General features: G+C 40.9%; 1 protein-coding gene across 6 annotated transcripts in view; it reads right to left on the bottom strand.

Moving 5' to 3' along the window:
- Positions 1-22546, bottom strand: part of LOC126336313 (E3 ubiquitin-protein ligase UBR5) — a 322944-nt gene that overhangs the window by 41990 nt on the left and 258408 nt on the right. For all 6 annotated transcript variants that reach the window (XM_049999857.1, XM_049999858.1, XM_049999854.1 and 3 more), the window contains exons 37-40: positions 16881-17050; positions 10369-10588; positions 9992-10180; positions 4617-4742 (exon numbers count right to left, since the gene is read on the bottom strand). In XM_049999857.1, the coding sequence (XP_049855814.1) occupies positions 4617-4742; positions 9992-10180; positions 10369-10588; positions 16881-17050 (705 nt within the window). The remainder of the gene's footprint in view (positions 1-4616; positions 4743-9991; positions 10181-10368; positions 10589-16880; positions 17051-22546) is intronic.

Genomic DNA, 22546 nt, shown 5'->3' with positions numbered 1-22546 from the left:
TACCTGGTGGAAGGACTCCATCAACTGTCAGATATTTCCACCTACAAACCTTGCCACACTGACCCCATTCCAGTAACCCAGCAGGATGTCCAGTCACAACTCAAATCCTTAGGCCCATCCCAGAACATCTCCCCAGGATCCATCTCTCTAATTACCTATCTCATAAAAGGTTCAAGATATCGAAACTACGAATTTTGGAAATGACAGTATGCAGAAAGGACTATTTTATCATATGATTAACACTAGACATGTTTTTGTAAATGCGTGAGCAGAGTGAAAACAAGACTACCTATAACTTACAACACGAGGTTTTGTCCAAATTTTCATAGCCAAACAAAGGGAGAGAAACAGGTACACGGGGTATCAAAGTGACCAGATTGAGGTCTAGTTTGGCATGAAAATATTTAACTGCTTGAAAGTAATCAGGGTGATGAATGAAAACTTAATTAATAAGCTGAAGAAAAATTGAAATATTACACAAAAGGCTGCTGTAAATGAAGTGTCAAAAATGTCATCTGTTCAAGACCTAGCTATTTTGCACATAAAAAGATACATTGGTGTGGTATTTAAATGTAAAAAAGGCTTCCTTTGATTCAAGTACGTTAGGAAGGCAAACGAGGAGTCAGTAAGATAATGCTTTCTGAATAAAACTTGAAATTCAAAACTGGAAGAAATCAGTCTAATATTTTATGAAATGATTTTTGTGTAAGAGAAATAAGTAGATCAGAGAAACATTCTATGTGCCTTTGAATGATGCTCGAAATCATGATCAGAAAATGAGGTAAACCAAATGTTTACCCAATATTTTTTATTTTGCACTTTTAGACAAATCATTACACAAAACGTTTGACCTTCTTTTCAAAAAATTTGTAATCTTTACTTTTACAGACTATTTAGAGTAATTGAAATGCTTGGTCTCAACACTGACTGCTGATGAATTACGTTCGCAACATCAAATATCTGTAAACTTTCATGGTTCGTTGTAATTTATTAGGAATTAAATGTGAGTGATATACTGGGATTGGTGTGAAGAGCAAGTTCTTTGGCAAGACCTTGCAAATATACTTAGCAATGCAGTGTAAACAGTATACATAAAAACTTAGTTGACAGAATTGTAACTGAGTCAGTAAAAATATAACAACGACTGGGAATAGAACCTAGGACCTTTTCCTCACATTTAGTTGTGAACTGTATATGCTACCCCTACACCACAGCCACTCATTGTTCAAGGGTATCAATCTGTGTGCTTCTTGCATTCTTGGCTGTTAAAAGTTCTTGAGCATGTAAAACAACATTTGCATTTAATTTATTGATGATTATATATATAAAAAACAAAGATGCTGTAACTTACCAAATGAGAAAGTGATGGTATGTTGATACACACAATAAAAAACACACAAACACACACACAAATTTCAAGCTTTCGCAACCCAAGGTTGCTTCATCAGGAAAGAGGGAAGGAGAGGGCAAGACAAAAGGATGTGGGTTTTAAGGGAGAGGGTAAGGAGTGGTTCCAATCCCAGGAGCGGAAAGACTTACAAGATGATTATAGATGAGATAGTCGAATGCTCCTCTGCTCATTCATGTGTACTCGAGGAACTTAACCGGTGATCTTCGTAGTTGACGATACTTATGTAATTCTCCATGCAGATTCCTCCCTTTGTAAATCATCCCTTTTCACTTTGTTTTCTTAAGTAAACCTAATTCTACAGCTTTAATCTCCAGCTACAGTATTCTACAGGTTAGGGATGCTGTTTTATAGAAACAGCTGGGTGGCTATAAACAGCCATCTTGTAGCGCGACATGGTCGCTCGTACGCAGGACACCCAAGGTTTTTGCCCGATGTTGCTGCTTCGGAGTGTCACATATCCAGAAGTCGCTCACTTTTGTTGCTTACATACGACACGGACTAAGACAGAACTGTGTTGGGGAAGAGTAGAATGGATGGAGAGTAACACATTTCATGTGCCACATGTGTGCCCTGGTACCACTCACGCCTAACAGTTTCAAATTTTGGAGATGGAGATCAAACAACACAGGGGAAGGGGGGTGGGGGCGAAAATTAGGAGGAAAAGCAGCTCAACGAAAACAGCAAGACAGAGCAAAGTCATGAAGATGGCTGGTCCGACATAAAGAAGAACACCAAGAGAAGGAAATAAAGTAGCAAAGGGAACATAAGGACAGGAAAAGAGAAGGTAAAGCAGCTTGGAAAAGAATAAAGGCTGCAGAGGCTCAGGGATGCATGTGCACCACACACATACCACAAAAGAGCTATGGGCCTGCTGGAGGGACAAATTTTGAGATCTCAATGGTAAGTAAAGACATAAATTGGCAAAAAAATGTAAGGACTTACATTTTTTTCTCACATGTTTAGAACTACGGAAGTACTAACATCAACATTTTTTGCAATGAACTGTTTTTAGATTGATAAACCAAGCCATACCGTATATATGTTTCATTACGACCACTGATATTATTTTATTTCAACAAAACGAAACACACTTCATGACAAAAATACGCATTTCATTGGAGTTGCAAGACAGATTTAAAATATCTTCACTGGTTTCAAAAATAACATCAGAAAAAGGAGGCCCCTTGAAAGACGTGTATAAGGCAGGGAAGAGTTGTGTAAACCAACACTATAAGTGGCTGTAAATAAAACACTGGTTCTACTTTGTTTGTTATTGTCGGTTATTACCCACTGTGTAATGTCTACTATTTTAGAGGTATTGTGTGGTTTTTCTTTCAAGAAATATACGTGAGTATATAGCGTACAAAATACCAGTGAATGCCACAATTTTCTTCCTCTTAGCATCCATATTTTCTAATACATAAACTACTTTCGAAGTGCCAAAAATGTAATAGAATAAATAAAATGTCTATAAAATGCGGCACTGTAAAACGTGCTTGTGGTGAGATTGTCACAATTCCTGAAATCCATTGCCCATATCCCCTGGCCTGCTGAGTAGCACTGCAGTCCTGAGCCCATGGATAAACCACGAAAATCTGCTGCATGACGACACACATGGACAGACCTTGCCTGCAGGCATATCAGTGAGACTGGATCTGATGGGCAGGGCTTTCACATTAGTGGAAAATGATGGGCTTCAGATTGGCAGGTCCGATCCGTTAGAGATACCCGCAGAAATGGCCTGTGGTTTTGGCCAGTCATGGATGTCCACCCATGTGCCCAGCTATTTACACGTCACAGACACCATGTTGACACATAGAAAAGACAATCACACTCTCACAACTAATTTTTTTGTCATAGCCTTTGTCAGAAAATGAGAGCATGCACACATTCACTAATATACAACTCATGTACACATGACCACTGTCTCCGGTCACTGTGTCAACAATCTTTGAGAATCAGGTCCACACAAAGCACTCCTCACACCTCCCTTTCTCTTGTTGACAGCTGCTAGTCTAGCAGCAAGAAGTGGTAGCAGCACTGACTGCATGCTGAGGGGAGTGGTACAAAAGGAAGAAGCAGTACGAAAGAGGGAGTACGGAAGCAGCTCATGTACTCGGCTGTGCCCAGCCAGCAACGATGCATGACATCTCAGTAAACAAATCAATTTGTCTACTGAGAGTAGACAAAAACGAGATTTTTCCACTGAACACCCCCACCCCCCCCCCCCCCCCCCCCCCAATTTCCCTGACATGTTTGAAACTTCCTGATATTCCCCACTTTCCACAACTCGTGGCAACCCCATGGAAAAGGAACAACAGATTTAATCCTCATTTTCCACCAGCTTATGGAAAAACATTGCGAGAAGAATCAGGAATTGCATGTGGTCTTCGTAGATCTTGGGAAGCATATGATAGTGCTACGGCAAGAAAAAATGTACGAGAAAGAAGTTACTGTCAGAGCAGTATGTAAATTTTGCATAAGAAACGTACAAAAATGAAATAAGAAGGACAATAAGCAATGCAGGCATGATAGATGGATTTCAGTTCGAATTGGCTTTCATCAGGGATCAGGTCTTAGTCCCTACATCTTTGTCCTGTCAAAGGGAATTCGAGAGCAAGCCCACTGGTACATGTTATTTGTAGACGATATCGTTTCGTGCAGCACCAACAAAAAAAAAATGGTGTGGAGCACAAACTGGAGGACTGGCAGCAAGCAGTGGAGGACAGAGGGCTTAAATCGGTTGAAGGAGAATGGGAGTATACATGCCCAAGAAATGAGGAAAGTGACACAGTCACAATGAATTAGAGGAGTAAAGAGGGTACAGTACTTCAAATACACTTTGTGTTTATCAATCTGTACACCTATTTTTACAATGTATAATGAAAACATAGTAATAAAAGCTGCACTTCAGCTCCTCTAACCTTCATGACTACAAGCATAATTTTTTACTGTCATAAGACTTACTGGTATCCTTGGATCAAGGCTCCCATGTACCCTACTTGCTTGTTTTATTTTGTTTCCAGAATTGAATTTTTTCCATTCCTGATTTTTTTTGGAACCCAGGTGTTTTGGTTTATTAGTGTCTTTTGGCCAGTGCATGACTTTTTATGATTACTGCATTTTCATTTTTTTAATACTGATAAATTATGATTCACTTCTGAAACGAACATAGTGGCAAACAAATTATGAGCTGAAAGCTTACCTGTGAATGTCTTCTAACAGCATCTCGATCACGAGATCTCATGCGCTGAAGAACATTGTACTGTGCATATTTTGTGCCAACTTGAACAGACTCTAGGTTTGGCAATTTCTCATTTGCTAGCAGTGCCTGTAACAAATACCATACAAATGATTTAAGACAGTGACATACTAACAGGGTAAGGTAATGAGCAGAGAACAATACAAAAGCAATACCTAAGATGGAATAACTAAAAGATAAAATTATTTTGTAAAGATGTATGACAGGAAAACATATCTCCATGCGATGGGCAAATGTAGGAGAGATGATACTGGACTAACCACTTAATTCAGTCCAGGAACACTGTTCGTATGCAAAATTAATTCATGCATATAAATCCTGTATTCTGACCAAAGGGACGTTATAGCATTCCTTGAAAACTAACAGTCCCTATTACTTTAGAGGTACTACAGGAAGATATTGTAAATCTACCATACTGTAGTATACTTTTAACTGTTTCTGCAGTCGACTTTTCGGCACTAGCTTGCAGAATTCAGCACAATGGCAGATCAACTCACTTTGCCACTGCAACAATAACATTTGTATCAGCAGCTCAGAGAGCTTCCCAGTAAGAACTGGGAAAACTACACACGTAACAATGGCATGACAAAGTCTTACCAAGTAATACCGAAAAAACTGTATGACAGCTGAATACAAGATGACTCCAAATATAAGACGACCCACCACTGTTCAACAAATGGATTAAAGAAAAGCATGTATACCTGTACACATGCTTACAAATTGTTTCTTAATACAAGTAACTGAAGGAGACGACAAAACAACTGGTATACAGAAAATAATATCAGATAAAGACATCTGTAGGTCACTGGAATTGTTGAGAGAATCTGTAATGACACTGCCACTATCATGGTTGTCTTGCATTTCTTTCCCTAGTACATCATGTTCACTTTTATCTTATGTATTTGTTACAAAGCACTTCTTAAAGCCATTCACAGCTGGTGTACTGAATACATGTGTTCAAGTATGCTGGATCTGTTTCGCAATTGCGATTAGAGATACTCATGGCTTCATCAACTTCCCGGTAGTGGTCAGAGCTTGACCACCTTCAAGTAACCAATTGCTGGACTACTTGAAAGCATCAAGGAACAACAATCCTTGATTCTTTACTAGATGATGTGGCCTCCAGCTCTAGACTGTACAGAGCCAATCCATAACCAGCTTATAGATCATCCATCTTTTTCTATTGCAATGAAATATGACACAACATGCCAGCTTTTCATTTGGCATAGTTTTACAATTCAGGGTGATGTAGGGTTGCATCTTTGTTCCATTGGCAAGCACACACGTCATCACGGTGACCTGCATTTTCTCAATGCCCTTAGTATGAACCGATACACTTTTGTCAACTTTCTCTTCAAGAGCTGTACTGGATGGCATGTCAAAGTCAACAGGAGTCCCATCAGCATTTACAATTTTCCTTAAGAGATAAACACATTCCTTTCTCAGTCTAATAACATGTCGGAGATAAACAACTAAACCCTCCACGTACAATGCTGGAAGATGCTGAGCAAGAGATGTTCATTATCACAGCAAAAGTCCACTGTGTCACATTGTCCTTGTCCAATTTAAAGCCAGCTCTAAGTGGTGTACAGTATGTTCCTGTGCCAATTCATATGCTTTATTTCATATGAAACTGTAGGAAATTGTAATTCTTTACTCATGTTTCTCACACATAAATGCCACAAGTGCCTGTTTAGTATGTAGGGCTGACCCCTGCGTATTTCGGCCACTGTTTCACCTAGGTTGGGTTGGGTTGATTTGGGGGAGGAGACCAAACTGCGAGGTCATAGGTTTCATCGGATTCGGGAAGTATGAGAAAGCACACCAGCATTTCCCTGAAGCAATTTACAGAAATCACAGAAAACCTAAATCAGGACGGCCAGAGACAGGACTGAACAGTCATTTCACCTAAGAGGTTACTTGTAAGCAGAAGAGGCAAGGTACTGCGTACAGCGAAGCAATCAGCAGTCGCCACAACGTCTGGGGATGCAAGTGTTGACACTAAAGTTGCAGCACACAGCACTGCAGTCACGGGCACTAATTTACATCTGCATGGCCACATGTTCACGTGATACCATGCTTGTATCCTTCTGCAGTGGTGTATTGAACTTGATGATCTGCCATAGAGAACCAGTTACATCCCGAGCTCCAAGCACCCAACAGCTGCCCGAAGTCTCTGCTCTGGACAGTGCCTGCTCCTGCCACTTTGCTGCCCACCAAGATGCTGTGCCACCTCCAACCTGAGTCATATCTGATGTGCACTTAAACTAGCAACTCCAAGGGCACTGCTTCGCATTATTTATTGTGACTGCCACACATGGTTGTTGCCTTGTGTGACAAGTGTCGGTAACAATAGACTGGCTATGATCTCTCACCCTCATAGGACCGTGTCATCACTACACCTGCTGCTCATCATGAGACTGCCTACGAGTTAACAGCATAGTGGGACTGTGTCAATTATAATCTTCCCAGCTCCTCAAGTTTCATAGACACACTTCTTCAGAGTCTCACTCCTCTGGAAGAGGAATACTATGAGACGATGACGCTACTCGTCTGACAACCCATTAAGACTTCATATAAGAGATGGGATTGCTTCATTAAATCCTTATGTCTTCCCCATGCCAATCTCTTTGATGATTTCATCTGTGTACACTAAACATATCTGGGAAGGTGGTATTACCATCAATGTTGTACAACTGTCTCCACTCTGATGGTTGATCAGTGGACACTTTCTCAGTTTGTATTTCGATGTAAAACCTTTTGGTTGTTAATCTATCATTACAACTCAGTGCACTACTTCAGCTTTCTTTACACAACAGGCAAGCAATTTTTTCTGTAGCAAAGTATCATTGCGATTTGCAATACAATGACTAGTACACTTCTTTCTGTTAATAAATCGCTCACCTCCCTCTCCCCCAAGAACTTTAGAATTATGAAAATCTTTCAGAATTCAATAACATTTTTAGAAACGTCAACTTCTGTGACAATTACCAATTTTCGGTACAAGTCATTAACCTGCTTCCTGCTGCAAATGGCACAGACAACATTGTACTAAGAGTACATAATTGGCATACACCAATAATGCTCTCACTAAGTTTGTTTTGACTTGCATATGTGGGCAGTGAAACTTGCAGCACAGCTGAAACTTTATGGTGTATACTGTGAGTATTGTGTTAGACTGAATAATTTATGTACACTCCTGGAAATTGAAATAAGAACACCATAAATTCATTGTCCCAGGAAGGGGAAACTTTATTGACACATTCCTGGGGTCAGATACATCACATGATCACACTGACAGAACCACAGGCACATAGACACAGGCAACAAAGCATGCACAATGTCGGCACTAGTACAGTGTATATCCACCTTTCGCAGCAATGCAGGCTCCTATTCTCCCATGGAGACGATCATAGAGATGCTGGATGTAGTCCTGTGGAACGGCTTGCCATGCCATTTCCACCTGGCGCCTCAGTTGGACCAGCGTTCGTGCTGGACGTGCAGACCGCGTAAGACGACACTTCATCCAGTCCCAAACATGCTCAATGGGGGACAGATTCGGAGATCTTGCTGGCCAGGGAAGTTGACTTACACCTTCTAGAGCACGTAGGGTGGCACGGGATACATGCGGACGTGCATTGTCCTGTTGGAACAGCAAGTTCCCTTGCCGGTCTAGGAATGGTAGAACGATGGGTTCGATGACGGTTTGGATGTACCGTGCACTATTCAGTGTTCCCTCGACGATCACCAGAGGTGTACGGCCAGTGTAGGAGATCGCTCCCCACACCATGATGCCGGGTGTTGGCCCTGTGTGCCTCGGTCGTATGCAGTCCTGATTGTGGCGCTCACCTGCACGGCGCTAAACACGCATACGACCATCATTGGCACCACGGCAGAAGCGACTCTCATCGCTGAAGACGACACGTCTCCATTCGTCCCTCCATTCACGCCTGTCGCGACACCACTGGAGGCGGGCTGCAAGATGTTGGGGCGTGAGCGGAAGACGGCCTAACGGTGTGCGGGACCGTAGCCCAGCTTCATGGAGACGGTTGCAAATGGTCCTCGCCGATACCCCAGGAGCAACAGTGTCCCTAATTTGCTGGGAAGTGGCGGTGCGGTCCCCTACGGCACTGCGTAGGATCCTACGGTCTTGGCGTGCATCCACGCGTCGCTGCGGTCCGGTCCCAGGTCGACGGGCACGTGCACCTTCCGCCGACCACTGGCGACAACATCGATGTACTGTGGAGACCTCACGCCCCACGAATTGAGCAATTCGGCGGTACGTCCACCCGGCCTCCCACATGCCCACTGTACGCCCTCGCTCAAAGTCCGTCAACTGCACATACGGTTCACGTCCACACTGTCGCGGCATGCTACCAGTGTTAAAGACTGCGATGGAGCTCTGTATGCCACGGCAAACTGGCTGACACTGACGGCGGCGGTGCACAAATGCTGCGCAGCTAGCGCTATTCGACGGCCAACACCGCGGTTCCTGGTGTGTCCGCTGTGCCGTGCGTGTGATCATTGCTTGTACAGCCCTCTCGCAGTGTCCGGAGAAAGTATGGTTTGTCTGACACACCGGTGTCAATGTGTTCTTTTTTCCATTTCCAGGAGTGTATATTACCATTCAACAAAGTAGTCACTGATAAAACGTAAGAATTGATGCAAAGGAAACTGCCCACATCTTTTTCTCCCAAAACCTGTTACAATAAAAGCTACAGCAATAGCAGGCACAGTTTGAGTTGTGAGTGTACTTTTTCACGATATTTTCTATATGCAATTGCATGCACTAGCATTTATTGCCAGTTTTTAATACTGACATCATCAAATTTCGTAAGACAGCCAGCGTAGATCAAAGGCACATTTTGAGAGAAGATATTTCTCCCTGGGTACAAATATCACCATATTAATACCCATAAATCATCTTTCTTAGTGTAATTATGATGTATTTTTGTACTCTATGACTACATATGTCTTATGTACTTCAAAATCATATTTTATTGTCAGCTCAGCTTATTAGCACTTTGTGCCTTTGCATAGTGTCCTGGAGGTCATTTTTCATTCCAAAAGAAGCTTAGTAATTTGTCCCAAGATAATCCCCATTTTAAGAAAATTGTTGTGGGTCTGTAGCTGCTATTCCAAATTTATAAGAAAGTAACTAATGGAGTACCATGTCAAACAGAAATACATCTTAATGGAACACATAACAGGAATTGAAATAAAGCATTACATATGATTACAAAAATATTTTAGGTACCTCAGTGTCACAGTATACGTTGTGAAGTTTAAAAAATTGTGTCTTTCTTAATGTAACATACCTCTGCAATCGCCGTATAAAAGCTGCGTGCAACACCTGACCCTTCACCAGGTTCATCCTTAAATGTGACTTTCACTCTATTAACTGCAAGTGGTGGCTGAGAGCTGGATGCCCTCCGGTGGTAATTGTTGTACTGCGTGTTCAGCTCTTTCAGTGTTTGTATTATCAACTGTGTTCTATCACGCTCAATCTAAAACAAAAACGAGTTGAAAATACATTTTCAGTGTGGGAAATAAACAGGTAGCAAGATTGATTATGTCTGTACTATTAATTAATACTCCCAAATATAACATGACATTTTTAAGCAAGGAAGGTCAAATATACATAATATTTTTAAATATATGATTATTAATTAAGTGAATAAGCTAACACCAATACCTTTCCAAGAGTAAGATCTCTCTGCTGAGAATTCCTCAGTTTCTCCATTTCACGACGAAATTTCGCTTCCTTTACTGGGAATCCACCTAGCTCTGACACTACAGAACCTGGTTCAAGCCCTACATCCTCCATAAAGACACGACCAAAGAGATCGAGTGACAATTTCCAGCGTCCGAGCAGCAAATCATGTGACACAGACTGACCAATTGTTGGCTGTGGCCTGAAACGTATGTAAGAGACAAAGATAAGACAATCTCCAATCACAGTTTGAATACCAACAAAAATTCACTTTCTCCAAAACATGTTAAAATTTTGTTAAGAAATAACTGTTGTTGTTGTTGTTGTTTTTGTTGTGTTCTTCAGTCCATAGGCAGGTTTGGTACAGCTCTCTATGCTACCCTATCCTGTGCAAGTTTCATCATCTCGCAGTACATAATGCAACCTACATCCTTCTGATTCTGGTTAGTGTATTCATCCCTTGGTCTCCCTCTGCAATTTTTATCCTCCACACTGCCCTCAAACACCAAATTGGTGATCCCTTGATGCCTCAGAACATGTCCTACCAAATGATCCATTCTTCTTGTCAAGTTGTGCCACAATTTCCTCTTCTCCCCAATTCTATTCAGTATCTTCTCATTAGTTATGTGATCTACCCACCTAGTCTTCAGCGTTCTTCTGCAACACCACATTTCAAAAACTTCTATCCTCTTCTTGTCTAAAATATTTATTGTCCATGTTTCACTTCCATATATGGCTATACTCCATACAAATACTTTCAGAAACTACTTAAATCTATACTCGATGTTAAAAAATTTCTGTTCTTCATAAACGCTTTTCTTGCCATTGCCAGTCTACATTTTATATCCCCTTTACTGCAACCATAATCAGTTATTTTGCTCCCCAAATAGCAAAACTCATTTACTACTAAAAGTGTCTCATTTCCTGATTTAATTCCCTCAGCATCACCTGATTTAATTCGACTACATTCCATTATCCTAGTTTTGGTTTTGCTTATGTTCATCTTTTATCCTCCTTTTTAAGACATTGTCCATTCAAGTGCTCTTCCAGGTCCTTTGCTGTCTCTGACAGAATTACAATGTCATCGGCAAACTTCAAATTTTTTTTTTACTTCTTCTCCATGGATTTTAATTCCTACTCCAAATTAATATTCTGTTTCCTTTACTGATTGCTCAATATACAGTTTGAATAACACCGGGGATAGGCTACAACCCTGTCCCACTCCCTTCCCAACCACTGCTTCCCTTTCGTGTCCCTCGATGCTTATGACTGCCATCTGGTTTCTGTACAAATTGTAAATAGCCTTACACTCCCTGTATTTAACCCCTGCCACCTACTGAATTTGAAAGAGAGTATTCCAGTCTACATTGTCACAAACTCTAAGTCTACAAATGCTAGAAATGTAGGTTTTCCTTTCCTTAATCTATTTTCTAAGATAAGTCGTAGGGTCAGTATTGCCTCACGTGTTCCAACATTTCTATGGAATCCAAACTGATCTTCCCTGAAGTCGGCTTCTACCAGTTCTTTCATTCATCTTTATTGAAGAATTTGTGTTAGTATTTTGCAGCCGTGACTTATTAAACTGATAGTTCGATAATTTTCACATCTGTCAACACCTACTTTTTTTGGGATTGGAATTATTCTATTCTTCTGAAGTCTGAGGGACTTTCGCCTGTCTCATACATCCTGCTCACCAGATGGCAGAGTTTTGTCAGGGCTGGCTCTCCCAAGGTTATCAGTAGTTCTAATGGAATGTTGTCTACTCCCGAGGCCTTGTTTCGACTTAGGTCTTTCAGTACTCTGTCAAACTCTTCACGCAGTACCATATCTCCCATTTAATCTTCATCTACGTCCTCTTCCATTTCCATAACATTGTCCTCAAGCACATTACCTTTGTATAGACCCTTTGTACACTCCTACCACTTTTCTGCTTCCCCTTCCTTGCTTAACCTGATTTCCATCTGAGCTCTTGATGCTCATACAAGCGGTTCTCCTTTCTCCAAAGGTCTCTTTAATTTTCCTGTAGGCAGCATCTATTTTGCCCCAAGTGATATATGCGTCTACATCCTTACATTTGTCCTCTCACCATCCCTGATTAGCCATTTTGCACTTCCTGTCGACCTAATTTTTGTAACGTTTGCATTCCCCTTTTGCCTGCTTCATTTACTGCATTTTTATGTTTTTTCCTTCCATCAATTAAATTCAATATTTCTTCTGTTACCCAAGGATTTCTACTAGCCCTTGTCTTTTTACCTGCTTGATCTTCTGTTGCCTTCACTATTTTAACTCTCAAAGCTACCCATCCTCCTCCTACTGTATTTCTTTCCCCCAATTGTCAATTGTTCCCTAATGCTCTCCCTGAAACTCTCTACAACCTCTTGTTCTTTCAGTTTATCCAGGTCCCATCTTCTTAAATTCCGAAATGTTTCAGTTTTAATCTACAGATACCAATAAGTTGAGGTCAGAGTCCACGTCTGACCCTGGAAATGTCTTAAAATTTAAAACCTGGTTCCTAAATCTCTGTCTTATCATTATGTAATCTATCTGAAACCTTCCAGTATCTCCTGGCCTCCTCCAAGTATACAACATTCTTACACAATTTCTGAACCAAGTGTTAGCTATGATTAAGTTATGCTCTGTGCCAAATTCTACCAGGCAGCTTCCTCTTTTATTCTTTTCCCCCATTCCATATTCACCTACTACTTTTCCTTCTCTTCCTTTTCCTACTATCAAATACCATTCACACATGACTATTAAATTTTGATCTCCCTTCACTATGTGAATAATTTCTTTTATCTCATCATCATACATTTCATCAATCTTTTCGTCATCTGCAGAGCTAGTTGGCATATAAACTTTTACTGCTGTGGTAGACGTGGGCTTCGTGTCTATCTTGGCTACAATCATGTGTTCACTATGCTGTTCGTAGTAGCTTACCCACACTCCTATTTTTTTATTCATTATTAAACCTACTCCCACATTACCCATATTTTATTTTGTATTTAATAACTAATAATGTCAAAATGTTCTATTACTGCACAAAAGCTTACATAAATCAAGTAATGCATCAGTTTCCTACAAAAACATGCTAAATCAAATTAAAATGTACACTATGTGATCAGAAGTATCTGGACATCCTCCAAAACATATGTTTTTCATATTAGGATATGTTTTTCATAATAGGTGCACTGTGCTGCCACCTACTCCATATCAGCGACCTCAGTAATCAGTTGACATCGTAAGAGCAGAATGGGGTACTCCGCAGAACTCAAGAACTTCGAATGTGGTCAGGTGATTGGGTGTCACTTGTATCACACATCTGTATGCGAGATTTCCACATTCCTAAACATCCCTAGGTCCACTGTTTCCAATGTTATAGTGAAGTGAAAACGGGAAGAGACATGTACAGCACAAAAGCGTACAGGCCGACCTCATCTGTTGACTGACAGACTGCCAACAGTTTATGAGGGTCATAATGTGTAATACGCAGACATCCATCAAGACCATCACACGGGAATTCCTAACTGCATCAGGATCCACTGCAAGTATGACAGGCAGGAGGTGAGAAAACTTGGATTTCATGGGCGAGCGGCTGCTCATAAGCCACATATTACGACGGTAAAGGCCAAACGATGTGTCACTTGGCGTAGAGAGCATAAATATTGGACAATTGAACAGTGGAAAAACATTGTGTGGAGTGATGAATGACGGTACACAATGTGGAGATCCAGTGGTAGTGTGTGGGTATGACAAATGCCCGGTAAAAGTCATCTGCCAGCTTGTGTAGTGCCAACAGTACAATTTGGAGGCGGTGGTGTTATGGTATGATCGTGTTTTTCATTTTTTTTTTCTTGGGAGTGGGGGGGGGGGCGGCCTTGCACCCCTTGTTAATTTGGATGGCCCTATCACAGCACAGGCCTACACTGATGTTTTAAGCACCTTCTTGCTTCCCACTGTTGAAGAGCAATAGACCATCACTTCAGTTTCAGATATAATCTTTTTAACATTACAAGAGGTGTAAAACAAGAACAAACGAAACACTAGTGCCGAGAAGCTTAATCCACAAATTACTGAATGAATGGAATGTATTCTCCATTTGAAACAGAAGATCTGGAGTAAAGTAGCTCTTTACCCTCCATTCTGCATTAGTGGCTAGACATACATGTATTTGACAAGCAGCAAATGTGTGAATATTATTGTCACTAGGGTAAGGAGTAAAGGTTGATACAAAACATCTGCCAATTACTTGAGTAACTTGTGGACGAAGGGCAAAGTTCTTTGAAAACATTTCATTAGTTATATAACAAATGACACAGCCACTACAAAGTTTAAGAGGCTTGTTATTCTATGTTACATAAATAAAGTTCTCATAAAATGTAAATACTCTTGTATTAAAGGAGACCACACACCAAAAATCACAAGCACTGTGATGTCGATAGGCACACAAAAGCGCCCGCCCACACACACACACACACACACACACACACACACACACACACACACACACACACACACACACACACACACACACACTCCTACATAATGTCAGGTATACTAACAGTGCCAATGTTATTTTTTCGCAGGCGAACTGGTTGTGGTGAAGATAGTGTTGGGTAGGGTTTGGGAGAGGGAGCTGGAGAGCAGGATGAACGTTGCCAGCAGCTTCAAGGGAGGTGGCCTCTTTTCCGGCTAGGAATGTGAGAGGAAGGGGTGGCAGGTATATGGGCTAGCTCGACTATAGTGGGCAATGTGAAGCATCACATGCTGAAGGCAACATGGGAATGTGAATTGGGAGGGGGTGACAGGATACAGGGAGGGGAAATTGTTGGGTGGAAGTGTGGGGACACAAGGTTACCTGAGATGGAGACCAGGGCAATTACGGGAGTAGCGAATATGAGAATGCAGGATTTCTCAGCGAATCTCTATGATAAAATCTTCTCGGGTTGACAGCTGAGTCAATGTGTTATTCTCCAGCAATGTTTCAGCAAGTTTCTTCCTTGCCAATCTTCAGGCGAAGTCTGCTTTGCATTGTGTTTTGTACAGGCCGTTATTTTCTTTTCTTACTTTTAAGTACATGAAGAGACTAATCCTACTCCATTAAAGGTTTAAGGTAAGAGTCCCACAACACTAGAAAGGGTCAGCAATCCCCTTGACCATATGCTAGTTTTGCTTTCAGAGGAGTAAAAATCCAGGGTGGGAGCTGTCAGTCCTGTGGGAGGGACAGATTTGTCCGCATTTGCTCACATTAAAGTGTCCGCTCCACGAAGCTAACAGAGTGGCAGTTCTCGTGTTGCACTGTATAATGGAAGACACTACTTACAAAACATTAAGACAGTTTCATAGAGATGGTGGATCTAATGAAGACATTCAACAACATAAAATGAGACAAGATGTTTGAAATACTTACATAAACAGATGTGAGCTGGATAATATACAATGTGGAAACAAGTCAAAAGGGATTTGTAAGAAAGAAAGACCAGCACAATAGCGCCAGGATTAAAAAGGGCATAGGCACATAGGCAGTCTTTTCCATTACTGTTCAAGTGATGGCAGAAAAAAAGGGTTCAAGAGTAGATAAAAATTAAGAGTGAAAGAAAGTAATTGGTGGAATTCTCCAATGGCTTTGAACTGAAAATTACAACTAACATTCTGCCCAGAAACAATCTCCCGTGTCGTGTGTCCCCAAACACCTACCATTCTGCACATACTCACTGACTGGCAGCAAAGAAATGCCCCTACGACTCCATATCACCCACGATAAGAACAACTGGATCACATTCTCTGCCAGGGTTTTGACTATTTCATATAGTGTCCTTAAATGAGAAATATCCTCCCTAGCCCTAAGAAAGTGGTATTCTGCCACTCATCCAATCCTCGCAATAACTTTGTCAGTCCCTGTTCCACCCCTGCTCGTAACTTGTTGACCTGTGGCTCATATCCTAATAATATATCTATGCAAGACCTGTCTCATAGATCCTTCTGCTACCACACACTCCAGTCCTGTCAAACTCAGCTGCAACCACTGTGCAGCAATCTATGTGGGCACAACTGTTAAGAAGCTGTCCGTCAGTTAGATCATGTAATTTGCCGAGCATGCCCCACAGCACAGTGTGCTTGGTTTCCTGGCATCAACCTTTTCTAGTTTCTGTCCTCTTCATCCCACGCCTCTCCCCTCTCCTGTATCTCAACTACTTAACCCAGCTGAGGTGGCTACTCACTTCAATCAGGCCCCAGTGCTCAAAGATCTCAGTAGCCATGTGTAATTTTTCTATGTCTGATACGTGATTGTGTTAAAGGGTCTCGTCCACTTTTATATATAAATGTTGCTCGTCATCCCATATTCTGAACATCAATCAATCTTAACTCATATTGTTGTTATTTTATTCCGGATTTTCCGTACGAAATAAACACTAATTAGGACTAGGGCACCTCACTTGGCATATTTAATAGATAGCAGTGATTTGTTATAGTTTATGAGCATGTCTGCTCATTACCTTGACTGATCATTTACACGGCTGGTTTCCACAGTAACATTAGCTGATATATCCTGGTTATTCATACTGTCATCTGCTGCCGTACAAGCAGGAGTAGCTACTGACTGACGATTATCATTAGCTGTTGTCACGGGAATATCTGTTGCATCATTCCTCTGTGTACCAGAAACCTGAAACAAAACAAAAAAATATTTGGCGCTATTACACCAACATTTTAATTTCATTTTATAAAACACTCTTAAAGTGTCCTGAAATACGATGTCACACTGTGCAAAATCGTTCTATTCATGCAATCGCATTTAATGTCCAATACATTTGATATGAAGTAGTTGTTGCAATCTTTAGTGGCTTACAGTTGCTCATCAGAAGTCTACTTTGTGTTACAGGTCTACTACTATTTGTTGCTGCAAACAGTTGTAATTACCAAATATGTTTCCACAATGCTAACAAAAACATCAATGCCTGTAAAGAGCAGCAGACTGCTTCCATTTACATGTCAGTATGGATCAAGGTGACCGCACAAGTAGATCTCAATGTCAAATGCACACACTTAACTCAATGCAACTGTCAGTACCCAAAGTTAAACCGGTAAACCATCTCAACTTTTGCTAGCGATCCAGGATTATAGTCGTGTGAGGTCTTTTTGCCATGTTCGATTTCCTGGGATGTCTACGTCCCACTCACTGGGTGAAAGAATATTGACAATAGCAGACACTGGAATTTTGACAATGGTTTTGGGTTGTAAGGAATGCCACACTAGTGTTGTACGTTTATACACTAAGTCTACCTAAATATGCTTTAAGACAAAAATGACGCACCACAAATTGGTCACAAACTGATATTCAAACAGGTATAGATGAAAAATACAAAACTGTAAACCTTGGCGATCGATGGATAAATGTGTGATGCTGCAATGTAATTTCACCGTGCAGTGGCAACGACAGTAAATGGGCCACGTCTATACCAGGGCATAAAGACTCTGTGAATTTCATTCTGTGTACTCAGCTGGACAGTAACTATGTCTCACAGACAGGCCTGTGAACAATATGTGCAGAAGTCAGCATTTGAGAGAGAGGACGAGTACCTGGGTTCAACGAAGCCAGTTAAGAGTTAATTGGCAAATATAGCTTGACATTTGAATAGGAGCGATGCCACTATTCAGATGGTCTTGGCAGGAATGGGTGAACCATGGCCAAACACAGTGTCAAGAAGGAATCAGTTGACCTAGAGAGAAGACAGGATGCAGAACTAAATAAGATTGAATGAAATGCATTACGATCATCAGGCATGTGATGAAAAACTTACAGCCAAATACAACTAAATTATGCATGCTTATTTTCCTGTAGAGGAACTGACCAGGGAGGAAATTTAAGAACAGGATCTATTGTAAACAGTTAAATTAAAAACAATATTACATACTGAAACACTGAAGGATATGAAATAGAATACCAAGATTTTTTTGAAAATAAACAAAAGACATCCATGATCACTTCAATGAAGTTAGAATACCTCTAAGATCAAATTATAAAAATTGATAGAGAGATCACACCAAAATGAAATATTATAATGGATAAATTTAGTGCTAAGCAGGGCAAAATAAAAAAAAAATAAAAAACCATTCTTGAATTGGAATCTCTGGCACTATACCAGTCATGTGTTAATAGTAGTTGCCTGGAACAATTTGTCTGCCTATGTTTCTCCACAAGAAAACAAATACAAAATGGACCTGACAAGGTGCAGATGTGACTAAAAATGAAACTGACTGTATGTTATCACTAAATTAAGAAATTTTACAGGATGTGACAGTACTAAAACATTTTTTTTTTTTTAAATTAAAGAGTACCTAGATTCAAGTGATATACACATAAGAAGGTGTTCAGTGAGGATGATACATGATACTGAGTAGAGTGGCAGGGTACTATGTAACATGCCAGCCTAGTCTCATGATGCCCCATCTGCCTGTCATACACACTTTGTAGCATACACTGAATATTTACCATATATTAGACAATGCACAGTGAGGCTGTTTAACACATGTAGTGTTCAATAAAGGTGACAAAGCTATCAAAAGAAGCATTAAGTTAAGAATCAACAGCAACATCAAGGGGACACAAATTTTCTGAGAGAATGAGAAACAGAACAGAACAGAACAGTGTTACCATGTGGATTGCTTATCAGTATTGCCGGCTGATATGCTAAATGTGAAGCAAACTCACCAGGCAGAAAACAAGGAATGTATACGGATCAACCAGAACCTTATGACCACCAAGCTACTATCTGTGTAAACCCATCCAGGCATAGCAGTGTCACCTGGTGAGGGTTGAGTGCTAGGCAGACAAACACATGGTGCATACAGTATCAGATTGTGATGGCCCAGAGGCTTGGCGCAGGCAATTGAGTAATAGACAGCAAATCATCGAGTAAAACTGAAGTGATATCAGGTGTTCCCCAGGGAAGCGTCCTGGGACCTCTGCTGTTCCTGATCTATATAAATGACCTGGGTGACAATCTGAGCAGTTCTCTTAGGTTGTTCGCAGATGATGCTGTAATTTACCATCTAGTAAGGTCATCCGAAGACCAGTATCAGTTGCAAAGTGATTTAGAAAAGATTGCTGTATGGTGTGGCAGGTGGCAGTTGACGCTAAATAACGAAAAGTTTGAGGTGATCCACACGAGTTCCAAAAGAAATACATTGGAATTCGATTACTCGATAAATAGTACAATTCTCAAGGCTGTCAATTCAACTAAGTACCTGGGTGTTAAAATTACGAACAACTTCAGTTGGAAAGACCACATAGATAATATTGTGGGGAAGGCGAGCCAAAGGTTGCGTTTCATTGGCAGGACATTTAGAATATGCAACATGTCCACTAAAGAGACAGCTTACACTACACACGTTCATCCTCTGTTAGAATGTTGCTGCGCGGTGTGGGATCTTTACCAGGTGGGATTGACGGAGGACATCGAAAGGGTGCAAAAAAGGGCAGCTCGTTTTGTATTATCACGTAATAGGGGAGAGAGTGTGGTAGATATGATACGCGAATTGGGATGGAAGTCATTACAGCAAAGACGTTTTTCGCCGCGGCGAGATCTTTTTACGAAAGTTTAGTCACCAACTTTCTCTTCCGAATGCGAAAATATTTTGTTGAGCCCAACCTACATAGGTAGGAATGATCATCAAAATAAATTAAGAGAAATCAGAGCTCGAACAGAAAGGTCTAGGTGTTCGTTTTTCCTGCGTGCTTTTAGGGAGTGGAATAGTAGAGAGATAGTATGATTGTGGTTCGATGAACCCTCTGCCAAGCACTTAAACGTGAATTGCAGAGTAGTCATGTAGATGTAGATGTAGACCTGCACGACTTGTTGGATGTTTGAGGATTGCTGTGATGAGTGTCTTCAACAGATGGCGAAACCACGTTTCAACAGATGGCGAAACCACGTCCAGACATAGGGTTGTGCAGCCACCCCCTCATTGGAGATGTCAGATGTCTTAAGTCGGACAGACTGGTAAAACAGGACATGTGGCGAACTGTGGTGGACCTAACATCAGAGTTTAATGCTGAGTAGAATACAAGTGTGTTTGAACACAGAGTGCAACGAACACTCCTAATGATGGGTCTCTGTTGCTGATGACCCATGTATGTGCCAATGTTAACAGTGTGACATTGGCAACTACAACTGAAATTGGCACATGACCATTGGTACTGGATGTTGGTGCAGTGGCAGAGCATTGCATGGTCTGACGAATACCAATACCTTCTTCATCGTGCCAGTAGGAGGATGCAAACCCGTTGTCTTTCAGGGGAAAAGCTACTTGACATTTGTACTGTGCGATGGAGAGAGAGGCTGGTGGCAGCTCCATTACGCTCTAGGGAAAATTCACGTGGGCAGCAATGGGTCCAGGGGAGCTCGTGCAAGACACCATGATGGCCAAGGAGTATAGTACACCGGTTGCAGACCATATACACTACTTCACAATGATCATGTTTCCTGACAGCACTCGCATTATTCAACAAGATAAAGTGCCATGTCACCAGGCAGGAGTGGTTTGAGGAACACAGTGGTAAGTTCCAATTGATGTGCTGGCCCCTGAACTCTCTACATCTGAACCCCATCAAACACATCTGCGATGTGATTGAAGGTGGCATCACATGGCCAGGAATGGGATGGTGTGGTTCGAGGAACACAGTGGTGAGTTTCCAATTGATGTGCTGGTCCCTCAACTCGCTAGATCCGAACCTGACTGAAGACATTTGTGATGTAATTGAAGGTGGCATCAGAGCCCATCACACTACCTTCCCTGGAATTTACAGGAATTAGGTGACTTGCGTATGAAGATGTGGTGTCAACTCTCTCCAGCGATCTACCAAGGCTTCACTGCTTCCATGCCAGAACACATAGCCGCTGTTATCCATGACAAAGGTGGACATACTGGCCATTAGGTAGGTAGTCATAACGTTCTGACTGATCAGTGCAGATTACAAGACCAACAGGGAGGCCATATCACATTACATCCAGTAATAATAATTTTCCTTACACTAGGTTCCACGACCACTAAGAATCTGTTAAACACTCATAATGCGGTTTCCCCAAGGATGTAAAGTTTTTGCCAGAATTACACCCACTACAGTCCTCTTCCAGGTTTTAAACAGTGCTCAGGCTCTACTTGCAAATAGACATCCATCAACAACATTTCTGCAGTGGCTACATTTTCACTCTGGGCTGCACACACACTGGCAGATACATTAGCGCACATACATTGCTGAGCATGTGCATCATGAAGTAATATCCGTATTTGTAGCCTATTAGTTTGTCAATTGTGTGTATTTTCAGAGTTGACAAGTGAACAAAGTAAGACATATCACAATGAGTGTGTCAGTGCTCATCACTGACAAGACAGAGTATCATTTAAAAAAGGCTTAAAAACCCAGCAGTCCGAAAGTCAATGTATTTTAAATTTTAATCTTGACAAAATGTTTACAGTCCCAGTGGAATTGTGATATTAACATTTAAAAAAATCAAGCAAGTTTAACATAACTGAAACTGACTATAACACAAAGATTTAAGACTTAAGAAAGGCAACATTTGGAGGTTTATTTCAACATTAATAGGGGCCAAGACATGAACAAGAAATGTAAATGAAAATAACTTAATGTCAGAAGTACTATCAAATGAAATATGGGTAAAGGAAAGTCAATTTGAAATACGAGTAGAGGAAAGCCATCTGAAAATGATGTTGTTTCATGAGAAATGATTAATGCTAGATGAAAAATAATACAGTATTACAAAAGGAACTTGTAAAAATATTTAAAGAATGTTGTCTTATTTAGTTCACGTAATGTTATTTTGCCTTTTTTATGTCTTAAAGTTTCTTCATTACTTAAGTTTTCATCCCTGCCATCTTTGTTCTTTCATTTCTTTCCTGTTGATGTCCGTGTTATTGCTGAAATATGCTTTCATTAGCTAGTGTTTCTCCTTAATCCTAATCTGTCAACAGCCCATTATTCCACTCTAAATTTGTAGGTATTAAAACTCAATGTGACAATTTGCTCTCTCTCTCTCCCCTGATCTAAGGTCACTACTTCACTCCTGAGTAACATAATTGCATCCAATCCTTCCCTCTTATCAGATGAACCTATCTTTGAAAGCTACAAGTTTCTGTTAAT

Source organism: Schistocerca gregaria, chromosome 2 (genome assembly GCF_023897955.1).
Source record: "Schistocerca gregaria isolate iqSchGreg1 chromosome 2, iqSchGreg1.2, whole genome shotgun sequence".
NCBI classification, from domain to species: Eukaryota; Metazoa; Arthropoda; class Insecta; order Orthoptera; family Acrididae; genus Schistocerca; species Schistocerca gregaria.
The sequence above is the reverse complement of the archived record's forward strand: the minus strand, read 5'-3'. Positions and strand labels throughout refer to the sequence as shown.